This window comes from Daphnia pulex, chromosome 3 (assembly GCF_021134715.1).
Source record: "Daphnia pulex isolate KAP4 chromosome 3, ASM2113471v1".
In the NCBI taxonomy this organism is placed as follows: Eukaryota; Metazoa; Arthropoda; class Branchiopoda; order Diplostraca; family Daphniidae; genus Daphnia; species Daphnia pulex.
Window position 1 is genome coordinate 7,750,364 of NC_060019.1, and position 14,917 is coordinate 7,765,280.

At 47.2% G+C, this 14,917-nt stretch overlaps 1 protein-coding gene and 1 long non-coding RNA gene across 3 annotated transcripts; one reads left to right on the top strand and one right to left on the bottom strand.

The window, feature by feature from the left end:
• Positions 1 to 1,346: 1,346 nt before the first annotated feature.
• LOC124190490 lies at positions 1,347 to 1,639 on the bottom strand. The gene is made up of 2 exons (XR_006872985.1): positions 1,551 to 1,639; positions 1,347 to 1,476 (listed from the first exon to the last, which is right to left on the bottom strand). It is a non-coding gene; the product is annotated as an uncharacterized LOC124190490 (long non-coding RNA).
• Positions 1,640 to 4,093: 2,454 nt separating this feature from the next.
• LOC124190491 (proline-rich protein 36-like) lies at positions 4,094 to 14,792 on the top strand. Of its 2 annotated transcripts, XM_046583167.1 has the most exons (5): positions 4,094 to 4,356; positions 5,878 to 7,649; positions 9,216 to 9,579; positions 9,660 to 9,747; positions 9,814 to 14,792. In XM_046583167.1, the coding sequence occupies exons 2-5, from the start codon at positions 6,096 to 6,098 to the stop codon at positions 13,709 to 13,711; spliced, it is 5,904 nt and encodes a 1,967-aa protein (XP_046439123.1). In that variant the 5' UTR covers positions 4,094 to 4,356; positions 5,878 to 6,095; the 3' UTR covers positions 13,712 to 14,792. The 2 variants fall into 2 exon arrangements, with proteins under 2 accessions (XP_046439123.1, XP_046439124.1); XM_046583168.1 differs by lacking the exons at positions 4,094 to 4,356; positions 5,878 to 7,649 and adding an exon at positions 8,366 to 9,113.
• Positions 14,793 to 14,917: the final 125 nt, after the last annotated feature.

Genomic DNA, 14,917 nt, shown 5'->3' on the forward strand with positions numbered 1-14,917 from the left:
GCTTCTCATGAAGGAGCTGAGAGACAGGAATGCCGTCGTCGAAAAACGGTGGAATGAAAGAAGAAGAGAATAAAAAAGAGTAGAAAGAAGAAAGAAAGAAAGAATCCCCTGGAATGGAAAAAGAAGAAGAAGAAGAAAGAAACAAGGTAATCTCACTTGATGCCAAACCCCTCCAGGGCAGCCCCTGTCAGAGTCCCCTCCACCAGCAATCAGCGACCATTTTCAAGGCGCCCCCACCAACATCTAAAATGGCCGCTGCTTGTTACACACTCTCGGGCCTCTTTACAAGGATGTTTCCACCCGACTTGGCGACTGTGTGTGTATGATGCCGTTGTCGAGTTCTTTTTTTTTTTACTTCCTTCTTCTTCTTCTTCTTCTCCCCAACACACAAAAGTGCTGAGAGTTCTTCTTCTCCTGGACCCCATAGATGGGCAAGGGTGCGAATCGTGGGGCCGCCCAAAAAAAGAAGAAACAACTGGGAAAATAACAAACATATACAGACTCAAGATTTTTATATTTTATTTTTTTCAAAAATGGCGGCATATGTTTATTTATACGATGTTTAGACTGGCGACTTTTTTTATTTTTAAAAAGGTGTTGTTAATGTGAAAATCATAATTTTCTGTTTTCTTCTTCTTCTTCTTCCTTGTGCTGTGCCACTTTTTGGGTTGTTGTTAAGGCTCTTGGAATGGATGTCACCGCAAATGGCGCCGAGTCTGGAAATCATTTTACACAGTCGGAAGCCTCAAACAAACGCGCGGGGAAGGAAAAAAAGTATGTCGATTTGTTTGGAAATGTCGTCGTCTACACACACAACAGGATTCGGTGCATTTCTCGGGATTCGAACGCCCCTTGAATGAATATTTAATCGTAAGGTTTTCCTTTTTATTCGCGCAATTATTAACAAACAAGTGGAAGAAGAATTTTTCTCTTTTTTGGAAAGAAGAAGAAGAAGAGAAATGGCTTTTTGACACGAGGGATGTGGGGCGGCTTTGTATGCTAATTTCTCTCTCTCTCTCAGCGTTTCCTCTTTGTGGAGAGGAGAAATGGCCGCCCGAGAATAAAAATGGCGGAAAAAGGATCTCCCTCTATGACGTCGACGCTCTTTTGTTTCCCCCCTCCATGTTATTTTGTTTTTCGACACTTGTACAAAACATCAGCAGAAAAAGAAGAAGATATATACTTTCCCGACGGACGTTCTTTTTTTTTTTCCCAGCGCTCCCGACGTCGTCGTCTTTCCTTTGTCACGGCACCAGGGGGGGTGGTGGTCGTCGTGACCGCCGCTTTTTAAAAAAAGAAATATTTATTTAATTTTTCTTTTTAAAAAAACCAACTGCATACACAAGTTTCTTTTTAAAAAAGAATTTTATTTTTTATTCTTTTTTGTGGTTTTTTAAAATAAACGACACTAGCGCCAGCAAATTGTCCGGTTTGGTTAAAAGTCAACAGGAAACGGAGAAATGATCGTCCAGATCTCTGACAAATATAAATAAAATATAATTTTTGAAAGAAAGACGAAGAAATGGGTGATAACGATAGTATATATATACCGAGTGTGTGTAGTGTCGTGATTTTGTTGTCGAGTTGATCACATGCAATTTACGAGTGTACACGAGGCGCGGGGGGAATCTAAAAAAAAGAAAACGAAAAAATGTTTTTCTCTTTTTTCGTCCCTTTTTTGGGTGTGTGTGAAGGGCCTCCTCTCGGCTTATGGGAAAAACAAAACCCAAAACAATTTTGTTATTTTCTTTTTTTTTCTTTGCCTTTTTTTAAAAGAATTTCCCGTCAGTTGCGTGCCGATGTTGCACGATACAACCGAACGACGACTACCATTTCGGACACAAAGATCTTTTTTTCTCCTATTGTTTTTCTCTTTTTCTCTTTTATTACAAATCAAATAGTATCGGTCACAAAAAAATTCTTTTGTTTGGCGACGGGAAAAAATGTTTTTATTAAAAAAGAAGGGGGAAGGGAATCGTCATGGAGACCGCATGTGGCCGGCGGCCGTGAGTTGTGTGTGTCTTCCACTCTAAAAGTATTACAAGACAAAGGCCAACCTCACCTACTCATTAGGCGCAAGAGTGGTAGGTGGTTTCCCCCCTCTTCTTCTTCTTGTTGGTAATTTGCTCCGACCGCAAGACTTGTTATTTCCCATCTGTGTATGTTATCCAACAAGATATTATTCCGGCAGCCATTTTCTTTCTTTTTTTTCACTTTTCCACCCGAAAAAATAAAAGGCGAAAGAAAAAACAAAATGGGGGAATGTGTGTACATCAAAAGAAGAAGAAGTGTATCCATTTTCGGTGGTGTGAAGGGAAGGAGAATCGCTTGTTTAGACGTTGCCAGATGCCGTCGGTTGGTGCTGGTGTGCGGATCGATTTTTCTTTCATTCCACTCGTATTCGTCTAGAAGAAGAAGAAAGGGAAGAAGAAGGAAAAACATTTCCCAGTGGATTGATGCTCTGCCGTTGTTGATCTGATGATCTCGCTCCCCCTTCTCCCAGTCCTTGGGATTTATACATTTCTTCTCTCGATAAAATCCCCATGAGAAAGTAAAAGAAGAAGAAGAAGAGTCTTTCTTTTTTCTCAACTGCTTTTCAACACTTAACACTTATTCGTGTTTGATTGTTGCCATGTTTTTGATGTGGCAGCCGAAAAAATGTCGGCCACGGTTTCTTGATATTATATTAACAAAAAAGATAGTTGCTTCTTTTTATTGTTGTTTCTTTATTTGCCAGGGTCGTCTGCTGCTCGGTTACCTCCCCGCACCCAACGACGGTTTTGTACTAAACAGCTGTCAATTGACGCCGACCTCCCCACCATCCAAACCACCACCCACTCCTTAATAATCGATCATTAAAAGAGGGTCGATATAAGAAAAATGGTGGAATGAAGGAAACGGATGAAATCTGGGAGAATGACGGACACGTGACCACACAAAGAGCAATCTTGTTTTTATTTCGAGATGAAGACCCCACGGGGCTTTCTCCCCTTGCCTTTTTTCTCTCTCTGTGACGTCACCACTTCTCTCTCATCCGATACCCCACCATCATCATCAAACAGCGCAAATCAATGGACTTTAGTTATTTCCCCATAAGGGGGCGTGACATTCCTGCAGTTAAGTACGTGTGTGTGTGAAGAGTAAATCGATGGCTTCTTTTGTTTCTATTTTCAATTGGCGACGACGAAAATAATGGGGGGGAAATTCTACACTGTAAAAATGCGAAATGGGAGAGTCTCTCCTTTCTGGCCCATCTGGCAACGTTCCACCCGAAATGATCAAAATGCACACACAACTCTGATCACACACACACAACTTTTTTCTGCATTAATTGTGAACTGGGAAGAAGAAGAAAAAATAAAGAAGAAGAAGAAGAAGAAGAGTTTCCACCGATATAACCCACGGGGGTGTTTTATCTTCTCCCACAGAAAGCGAATGGAAAGAGAAGAAGAAGGAGAGAAAGAAAGAATAAAGAAAAAAGGAGAAGCTGAAATCAACGGCCATTTTAGCGACGACGGCGTGGCTGCCAGTCGGGTAAACGCCCTCTGACGAATTCGTCGTTAATCAACGGATTTCAATCGCCCAAAAACTGCCAATGCATCGCCAATGATTGGCAAACTGATCCACTCGTCTTGTCCGTCCATTTCCGGACGATCCTTTCCATTTCACGATGATTGCCGGCCATCTTTGAGTCTCCTTTGTTCGATGGACGAGTCGCCTCCAACGATGGCCGTTGCTTGCGCCACGTTATTTTATCCCCCCTTCCCTTTTCTCCTACAGCTTTTCGCCTCCCAATTTTGTAGGAAGGCGGAATTTGGAAAATAAAAATTCCTCTCTCCAAAATTAAACACGTTTTTTCGCCATTTTTCTATCATTTCCCCTGTAGAAAAAGTTGCAATTCAACTCGGCTTCAAAAATATGCGAATCAAGACGGTAAAAGAAAACGATCGGCGCGGTTTTGTGTGTGTCGACGCTGCCGCCACCACACGGTCGGAGAGAGTATCATTTCCGCATTCCACTTTCCACTGTTTAGCATCAACTCTCTCTCAGAGGAGGGGGGCTAAAGGTTTTTTTGCGCTCTCTCACAACAGCAGTCGGCCCGAAAGCCGTTGAGACGAGCGGTCGCTCCTGTACAGCGCTCTTCTTTTATTTTTTTTTTACACACAAAACATTTTAATATAATCCGAGAAAAAGAAAAACTTTTTTTCTTTTATTTAAAAAAAAAAAAAAAACTGTTTTTTAGTGTCTGCTGTGTCTGTGTGTGTTGTGTTGTGTGCATTGTGACAGGATGACCGTTGGATTACCGCACGAGGAATAAATCAGAAAAATCATCTGAAAGAAAAAAAAAGCATCCAAGTAAATATGAGCGAGAGAGGTTCTTTTATTTTTTCTTCTTTTGTCTGGTCAAGTGACTATGCGGCGACGCAGAAACAAATATAGACTCGGTGTAGAAGAAGAAAATGGTGGTGGTGTTCATTTGGCGTCGGATGGCGTCGTCCGTTACGTGTTGATTACCGTTGCGACGACAATCAATTAGTCTGACGCGCTTTTCTCACAAGTTTCATCACCACTTCCTTATGCGACTCGCTTCATCCACTTCCTTTTTTGGCATCTTCTTTTGGACAAGGAGAGAGAAAATTGTCTTTTTTAGTTTTCGACGGCCCATTTTCTTTAATTAGATTCAGCCTGGGTTTGTTTTTTTTTGTGTTGCAATCATTGTTTTTGTTTTTTAATGAATGGACGCGCGTGATCGATCACCTGTAATTAGCGAGCCCTCCTTTTGTCTGTAACACTTTTTTTTCTTTGATTATTTGCATTGACACTTTGTTTTTTGTTTCTCCGGCGGAGTATTTGATCCGCACCGGAACTCTTTTGTTGTTGAAGCTTCTTTTATACTGTACACACATCACATTCCCGGTAGTAGTAGTAGGCTATTATTGATTCAAAGTTGCTGCATGCAACTCTTTTCATCTTTTTTCCCAAACTGCCGAGATGAAAGTGAACGAAAGATGCCCCTACACTCGAAAGTCGATTGTTTTGTTAGTCAATTGAAAAAGATAATGACGTGAGTTTTTCCCCCTGCTCCCAACCAGAGTAGTGGTCGTCACAGACAGGGGAAAAAAAGTGTCTTTGTACCGGGGGTCTATAATGAGATTAGCCACTGGATTGAGCCCGCACGCGTGTGTGTGTGTGTGCTAAGACCCATCGTTCATAATTAAACGTCAGAGAGAGAGTAAAAAGGAGGAAGTGGGCAAAAAGGAGATTTTCCACGAGGAACGGATGTTGAACATGAAATGTGAGGGACACGCCCCCTTTTTAACACTGCCGCCAGATGGTGTGTTTGTATCCTCTGAGGGCCTTTATCAGACACGACCCTCGAGCGTATTGATTTCATCTCCCCTACTCTCCCATCTTCCGTTGTTGATCGTTTCCCCGTGATACCAATCACGATCGGTGATTTGGAGCGTGATTGAGCTTTTCATAATATCCATCTGCCAAAATATATATATAAAGCCCCGGGAAAATTTTTGGCGGTATTGTCCGACCCATTAAATCACTTGAATAAATAAAAGAATCCGACCGTCTCTATTATTAGACACTGAAAAATATTTTCATTGTCGACAATCAGATAGTCCAGGACAAGTTTTTTTCTTTCAAAAAAAGGGGACAGAGTCGTTAGTCTGGTCGACGTGACTAGAGGCCACAAAAAAGAAACACACATTTTTGAACAGGGGGGAATAGACAACCGACATTTTGTCTCGAGTTGGAAAGTCGCCATCGATTGTGTGTCTCTTTTTATTTTCTCCGCTCAATCATCTGGCAGCAAACAAATGGCAACATTTCATTCATTCAATTCATCCATTTTTTAATTTACAGGTAATCGTCTGCTAGTCGCGCCAAATTCAAATCATCGCCGAATTGAAAGAAGAAGATTATTCATTCAAATAAATAGCCAAGTGATTGCGTGAGTGTTGGTGTAGTAGTGGTGACATTGTTTTGCCCTCCGTCCCGATGGTTGGTGCGCCGGCCGCCGCCTGTGAGGCTCGCGCGCCCACAACCGACGCCGCCCGCAGCAGCGCCGCGTTGCCGGACCAATGAAAGAGTCGGGCCCGCTGGCTGCTGCAGGACTGGAGGAGGCGCGGCCCGATTCTCTGGGTTGTGCACTTGCGCCCAGCGCCGCCGTTGCTTCGATTAACAACAACAACAATAATAATAATAATATTATCATCAGCAATAACAACAACAACAACGTCGTGTCTCCAGTGTCGGTCCCCAATCCGGCAGCAGTAGGCCCAGCCACCAGCGCCGCTGGCCAGCCAACGACGACGACCGGTGGAAGGTCGGGCGACCCGACGAATTTCGAGTACGAAGACTCCGAATGGGATGTTGGCATTGGCAATTTAATTATCGATTTAGACGCCGACATTGAAAAGAATAATTCAGGAATTACCTCAGCTACAACTACACCGACCCAGAAAGGGAATCAACAGGGTTCCGGCGCCGGAATGCCCAGCGGAACCAGTCCAAATAGTGGAGCTACCGGCTCATCGCCCTTAAACACAAACAACGGCAGTGCTGCGGCTGTGACGGCAACTACGACAACAAACTCTACTACGGCCGGAGCCACAACAACAACAGTCAAAAGTGGTGGTGGTGGGGGCAGTAACGGGTCGGCGGGTGGGAAGATGGCAGCGGCCGTCCACTCGGCCACAGTTGAACCCGGTTTGAAAATGAAGATTAAACGGACAAAACCTGGGCCAGGCACCAGGTCCTCGGAGACCAAACACGAAATCGTCAAGACCTCGGAGGGTAATGCAGCAGCAGCAGCAACAACAACAACTGGATCAGTGCAACAACCTACAACTGGGCCGGCAGTTTCTTCGTCTGCAGCAGCAATCGGTTCGCCGACGGCCGTCACAGCTGTGACGGCCACTGTGGCAGCAGCAGCAGCAGCCGTCCGCCAGCCTCAACTGGCCGGAGCCAACAACAACAACAATAATAACAACAACAACAACAACAAGCGTGGACCGTCGGCCAACCACAAAAGAGACAAGTCCAGGGAGAAAGTTGCCAATCCAGGGGGAGCTGTCAAAATGCAAACAACAACTGGATCATCCGTGGGGACGTCGACGACGACGACAGCAGCGGCCGTCACGGCAACCGCATCCGTGACGGGAATGATGACGACATCGTCGGGAGTCACGGTGACTCCGGTAACCGTCTCCGGGGGCGGATCGCCGGCCTCTTTACGCGCCGGAATGGTCGTCCCATCTTGCACGACAAGCAGTTTGACAGTGACTCCGGTTGTCGTCGGGGGAGGAATGTTGCCCAGCAGCCGGACTCCTCCACTCTCCTCCTCCACTGTTGTCCTTCCGGCCGGAATGGTCAACGGAGGAGGACCCACCAACGGGTCCAGTCCCACCTATCCCGGCTGCAACAGCACGGCATCTCCCGTGACAGTCACGCCAGTCGGTGTCACCTCTCTTCTCAACAACCTGGGCGGCCCAGGCCGTCCAGACGCTCTCATTGTTGGCACAAATAAAACCTCCTCGTCGTCCGGCTTGATGACGTCGACTTCTTCTTGCACAGAGCCGCCGAGTCCCCCAGCCAAGAAATGGCGCACATCTGGCCATCTGGCGTCGGATAAAGTAAGTTCTTGTTTAATTCCTTAGACTTTTATTTTATTTGCCTTGACACTATATAATTATACGACTGGTACTATCATTATTATGACTTTCTTGTTTGAAGAAGAAGCCCCAAAAAAAAAAAAAAGAAATAATAAAAACGAAAAAGGCAATGATTTTTATTAGCAACAAAGATGAAAGTAATAATCTCTATTTAGAAGTTGTCTCCCAAGACTTGGCAACTGTTTGGGGAAGAAAAAGAAAACGCTCGTTGCTGCTAGACACACACACAAACTTTTCCCCGAAAAGTAATGTGCTCTCTCGCGTGTGTGTGTGTTTGGAATTTTGGATTCGGTTCTGCTGCTGCTGCTCGAAGGAATATCAGCAATGCAATTAGTTGAGAGAAACTTTTCTTCAGCCCAAGTTGCTGCTGCTGCAGTTTGCCCTTGGGGAAATTTGAGTTTCGGCTACCCAAACTATTATTTTTCGAGAATTTCCCATTTTCTGTGCCTTTCATCATTGGATTCTGATTCGTCTTTTTTTTTTAAAGAAACAAGATTTTATATTTTTCTTAGTCGTCAAAAGTTTTTGTTTGCTCTGCTAATCTTTTTTGAGAAATGGGTCTGGCAATTATTATTTTTGACCTGGTGGTTGCAGAAACCTATAATAACCCCTCGACAGCTCTGGGGGGCGTCTCGGGGGACCAATCACAGTTAAGTGAGGGGGGAGGGTTAGAAAAATTGGGGAAAAGGTTAGGTCAAAGATGGCAGAGTAAATTGCAGACGAACTTTTCCACACACACAAGTCTCAGCATGATTTACTCGATGGTCGTCGCGTGTGTGTCTGCAGTGCCGGTTAAAGTGTGTGAATCTTAAAACAACAATGACCAACAACAAGTTTTCTTAAGTTCTTGTGGAAAATTTAATTTTTCTCCCCTGTGAATTTTGTCTCCACAACGTGGCGTTCCATTTAGTTACAAGTACATGTAATCCGTTTAGTGGGGACTCGGGATGCAAAGTTTGGTGATTATTCATTAAGAGTTTGCGTGTGTAATTGACGTCATCGCCATTTTGGAAAGACGAACGTGGGTTGAATGAATCGACGAGCAAAGTCGTCGTGATGGCCCAACAAATGTTGACGGTGATGGCCGAAGCTGCTGCCCAGCAGCAGCAGCACGGCACTTCTCCCACCAGTCAACCACAACAACATGCCACGCCACGAGTCAAAGTCAAAGGCCGTCGAAGGGTCAAGAGTCGGACGTCGTACTCGCTTTCTCTTAAATTGAAAGCCGTCGAAGAAGCTGAACGATCGGGACTGAGAGCCGCTGCTCTTAATTTAGACATAGACGAACGAGTTTTACGACAATGGCTCACGAAAGCCGAAGAATTGCGTCAGGCTGGTCTTACCAATGCCGGATCGACCCGCCGGCTCAGATCTCGTTCGGCCTCCAAAATCGCCTCCGGTGTCTCATCTTCTCCCGAACACGAGGTTCATTCTACCGTGTCCCCAGCTGCTATATACTTTATCTCTTGTAATGTTGTTTATTATTCAATCTAACAAAAAGTGTGTTTTTATTATATATTTTGACAGGTTGCGGATCCAAGTCCTCCGCCGCCAGCACTGTCGACAGCCAGCAGCGTGACGGGTGGAAATCGGAGCGTGACTCTATTGGCTGTGACACCACCCAGTGCCGGATTGCTGGTCAACGGTGTGGGGGGCCATAGTAATCCATCGATGATGTCGGTCACATCTTCTTCTAGTCCCAGTGCCGATGGCTCTCCGTGCTCCTCATCCCATTCGACATCCTGCTCATCGTCGCTGGTCGTCTCCAGAGCGGATGCTTGTGTGGGCACGTGCAGTGCCTCCACCATGACGGAACCAGAGTGCCTAGGACCCTGTGAACCGGGCACCGCCGTCACCTTAGAAGGAATCGTTTGGCATGAAACAGAAGGAGGTTCGTTTAGTTTGTTTTTCTTAAATAATAATACATTCCGTTCACGTCATTCAACACATCTTATTCTTCTCCACACACAGGTGTTTTAGTCGTCAATGTCACATGGCGAGGTAAAACATATGTTGGCACATTGATGGATTGTACCAAAAATGACTGGGCACCGCCAAGGTATATCAATTTCATTCACCATCTCATTGGCCACATTCCAAAACAATTTTGTTTTATATTTTTTAGATTCTGCGATTCCCCGACGAGTGATGCCGAGTCCCGTGCACCAAAAGGCCGTGCCAAAAGAGGCCGCGGAGCGACCAGCACGCCAGTGCCGACCGGCGGGGCCGGTGGTGTCGGAGTAGCCGGATTAGCCGATGCCTCGTTGAGTCCCATGCACAGCAAATTGCGGAATGGAGCTAAAGGGCGACGTGGAGTGGGCGGTGGCAATGGCGGAGGTGGACTGCCGGCCCCACCCAGTCCAGCCAAAGAAGTTTTGACTTCGGGTGGCAAGCGAAAAGGCAGCAGCGGCGGCAGTGGACCTAGTGGTGGTGCTAGTGGCGGAGTCAAAAACCTGGACGAGGCGGCCAACGGCAGTGCCAACAAACGGAGTCGTTCCAGTTCGAGAGGAGCCGGGTCTTCCAGCCCGTCCATGGATCCACCGCCTGTCGTGTCGACGGCAGCGTCTCCAATGTTAATCGAGTGCCCGGAGCCCAACTGTTCCAAGAAATATCGACACATCAACGGCCTCAAATATCACCAGTCACACGCTCACGGAGGTATCAGCACGGTCAACGCCAACGGTGGAGTGGCCGCTGTGGCGGCGGAAGCGAATTTCGACGAAGATTCCAATCAGGACGTGACGATGGTGACACCTACCAAGAGTGGCAAAGAAGTGCCAACGACGACGCCTCAACCGGCTGCTGAAGAGGCCATGGAAGTGGCTCCTTTCACCGGCAAAGTGCCGATGCCTCCGCCACCAGAGTCGACGACGACGACGACTACTTCTAGTGGCACGTCGTCGACGAGTGCCTCCTCATTGAATCCCGTTTCAGTTGGTGTCACGACTGCAACGGATTCTGCCGCTTCGCCACAGAAACCCCCAAAGCCCAGCAGCCCACGGCTTCCGGCACCTAGTCCCATCCAACTTCTTTCGACGTCATCTTCGTCATCCTCCTCCCCGTCTGTGATACCGACCGACGCTACTCCTTCGCCCGTCACTAATGGATCCAGCAAACCGGCCGTCGAGCATCTCTTCACTCCCATCGTCACTCAGCCAATCAACACGACGTCCACCACCACCAACACCACCACACCTTCTTCGACTGCCTGGACTACTCTGACGCCCAATCCGCGTAGTCCGGCCATGGCCGTCACTGCTACTACTCCCAAAGTGACTGGCTCTGACGCCGAATCGGTCGAGCGGAAGGAAAGGTCAAAGCACAAGAAGAAGAACAAGGACAAGGATCGTGAACGCAACGAAAGGAGGGATCACGCCGCCAAGAAATCTCCTGGAGCGCCGACAGTGACGGCCAACGGATCGCTCTACCACAATATGACGTCAGCCGTCGCCAATCCGTCCAGTCCGGCCTCTACGGGCACCATCGGAGCCGATCCTTCTGGCGTTAACTCATTAACTTCCGGCATTGGCGCCACCAATGGCCCCATACTCGCCACCGATTCCAACCGCGAAGATGTACAAAGTCCAGCTTATTCGGACATCTCGGACGCCAACGATCAGTCACCTTCCTTACTTGACGCCGAGCTGTTGGAGAGCAAGAAAGTGGCGGAAAAATTAGCGGCCGAAGCGGCTGCTTGTCTTCCACCAGTGGCCGGCCCTGGAGCTGGACCCAGTGTTCATCCGGCTTTGGGTTCTTTCAGCATGTACCCGTTTTATGGTCAACCCGCGTTCATGCCACCAACGGCAGCCGACCAGCAGGCCGGTAAAATGCTGATGAAGCCCGAAGAGAGAAGAGAAGATCCAGCTGTCAAACCTATTCCGGCTCAAGCCGCCGGAATTCCGCCACTACCACCACCACCACCTACATTGCCGGCTAGCAGTGGTCATCCTGGTCCAGGTGCTTTGTATCAACCGCCCTACGGATTCATTCCACCTTATCCGGCGTATCCAATGGATCCAGTGATGATTGATCCAACCGCTTCCGCCGCCAGATCGACCAGCAAGACACCGGATCAAGGAGGATTGGGTATCCCTCCAGCTCATTCGCCGAGAAGGATCGACTCGAGTCCGGGTCGTAAGGACGAAAAGAAACCTCCTATCGGCACGTCCGTCACACCCGTGGCGCCCATCAAGAGCGATCCGGCTTCTCTGCCACCATCCATGGCCATTAGCATGACAAAGGATCCCATCAAGGAAGAAATGAAGAAAATGGCAACTCCATCCATAGAAAAGATTCTTCCTCCTTCATCTCTACCACTTCCCGGTCCTATCAGCGTTCCGACTGGCCCTAGTCCGTTGGGTCCTCCCGGCATGCCCGGATCCGGTCCACCTGGATCTGGTCCACCGGGCCAAGGAGCTTTCGACACGGCCATGTTGTACCAACGGCAACATCAAGAGGATCTGCGTCGCTTCTACAACGTTTACGGTGGTGACGATCCGATGCTCGGTCCAGGCCCTGGCCATCCAGCAGGCATGGGCATGTTTCCGCCTCCGATGAATTCACCAGGTTCTGGTCCTCCTGGACCAGGTTGGATGGTCAATGGTCCCAAGAGTTCACCACTAGATCCTCAACAGCCTCCGTCTCAACAGCAGATGATGCAACAGCAGCAGCAACAACAACAGCAGCAACAACAACAACAACATAACCAACAGCAGCAGCAGTTGCAGCAGATTCAACAGCATATACACCAGCAGCAACAAATCCAACAGCAACAGCACCAACAGCAATTTCAGCAACAATTGCAACATCAGCTACAACTCCAGCAGCAGCATCAGCAACAACAACATCAACAGCAGCAGCAACAGCAACAGATGCAGCAACACATGCAAAACCAGGCGCTCCATCAGCACCTTCAGCAGCAACATCAACAACAGCAGCAGCAGCAACAACAACAGCAGCAACAACAACAACAGCAGCAGCAGCAACAACAACAGCAGCAGCAACAACAACAACAACAGCAGCAACAGCATCAATCGCGCAAATCTTCGTCCAAATCTTCGTCGTCTATGCCCAGCTCGGCTTCGAGTCCAAAATTGCGGCCGCCTTCCGTCGACCGGAAACAGGAGCATAGAGATAAGGAGCAACAGAGGCCCAATGAAAAGATCTCGGAAGGAGTTAAACCGACGATGGAAACTCAAGGACCACCACCTCCGCCCGGACCACCGCCAGGTGCCGGTTTGTCGCCGTACGGAATGTATCCCAACTTGTATCCGTATGGATTACCGTTCGACCCATCTCATCCAGCCTACCGGAACACGATGGCTTCCATGTTGGGTGGATCACCTCACAATCCATTCGGTCCAGACCCGAGAAACGGCCCGTCTCCGTTTGGTATTCCCCACCATCCGCACCAGTTGTCGCCGGCTGGAATGAGAGGCTACCCGTCGGGTCCGGGCGGATTTCCCGGTCCTTCTGGTGAAGATTTGAGCAGAGCGCACGCGCTGGAAATGCTACAGCACCAAGCCAACCAGTATTACGCATCACTGGCTGGCCCACCTCCACCACCTCCACCTTCATCGGCCCAGCAAGGAGGAGCTCCGACGAGTTCTGGCCCTATTTCCGGCCCTGGTTCCCAGCAATCTCAATCTCAGCAGCACAAAATCCACGAGCTGGCGGAACGGGCCATGAAGTCACCTCCTGCCTCGCCGGCCGTCGGCCACGACAAGAACCAGGTTTCAATGGGTTCTGGTCTCGGTCTAATACCTCCCAATCCGTCGACAACGCCAACTGGGCCCGGCCAAATGGCCAAGATGTCGATGAACATGGACCGTCGCTCTCCGTCGATGGGTTCCAACAATCCACCTCGATCTTTACTCAGTTCGTCGGTCGGGCAGCCCGGAGCTCCGCCGATGCCGCCATCCTCTGCTGGATTCCTCCCGCCTTCGTTAGCCGCTTCAAATCATCATCAGTATCCGCCTTCCGGCTCGCCCTATGGCGGACCTAAACCTTTGCTTCGACCGTAGATATACATATTTATATATTCATCAATTTTTTCCCCTTTTGTTGTTTATCCTGTCACATCATCCTCCGTGTTAGCCATCGCCGCACGCAAGTGATCTCTTTCTCCCTTCGCTTCATCCATTTTTTTTAACTTGTACATCCTCTTTATCACGCTGCCTACACACACACACACACACACACACACCCATCGCACTTATATGCGAGCGTGTACAGTTCCACTACCATCTTTATTTTGATAAATTCATCCAATTCGGCTTATTATATATTTTCGTGTCGTTGTTGTTGTGTAAAGATAGGATATCCAGGGAGCCATTTACCTGTGTGTGTGTGTGTGTGTGTGTATTTAGGGAAGTCTGCACCATTTAATTTAAGTAAAAAAAAAAAAAACTAAAAAGGCAAAAATAATATTCATTCAATCATTTCCCTTGTTGTTTGCGTTTTCTCACCTTTGTGATATACCTCTCTCTCACTCTCTGCGCTGGACTCGCTCTTATCAAAATTATCAAAATTATTTTTTTTAAAAGATTGCAAAAGAGAAAACAAAAATAATGAATCAACTTCTGCAAAAAAAAAAGATTGGATTTTAAAAAAGAAATTTACTTGATTAACATCCGCGACATCCCCCTTCCTTTTCAACTCTCTCCTGATGACAAAATGATTTTTCTCATTAAAGGTGGCGGCCCCCTTTTTTCTTCGTCCTTTTGTCTTAAAAATTACAAAAAAGAAAATGATTCAAAATTTTGATTGACGGGGGGTCACAGTGAAAAAGTAGAGTTTGAAATATGAAAAAACGCGCGCGCCTGCTTCTCTCCTCGTCGTCCTTCATTTTCTGGTGTGTACAAAAATTTAATAATTAATAATAATAAGTTTATTATTTCCAGCTGAAAATGTTTCCTTGTGCATTGTGTTTCCCCCCCCCCACATTTTTTCGTACTGTGTGTTTGTGTGAGTGTCTATGATGCGCAAAATTTTGCCAGAAAAATTTAGAGAAACTTTTTTTTTTCTTTTTTCTTTTGAATTTGGAAATGTGTAATAAGATGAAAAATGTTGATTTCTTTAAATATGACATTATGATGTGCCGTGTGTGATTTCTATGCTCTCGCTTCTTTTATTTTTATTTGATTTTTTTTTCCTCGTCTAGGATTCCGGGAACGTCCGTAAAACATTTTCATTGTCCCGTTTTCCCTACGTCGTCACAGCAACTCCCC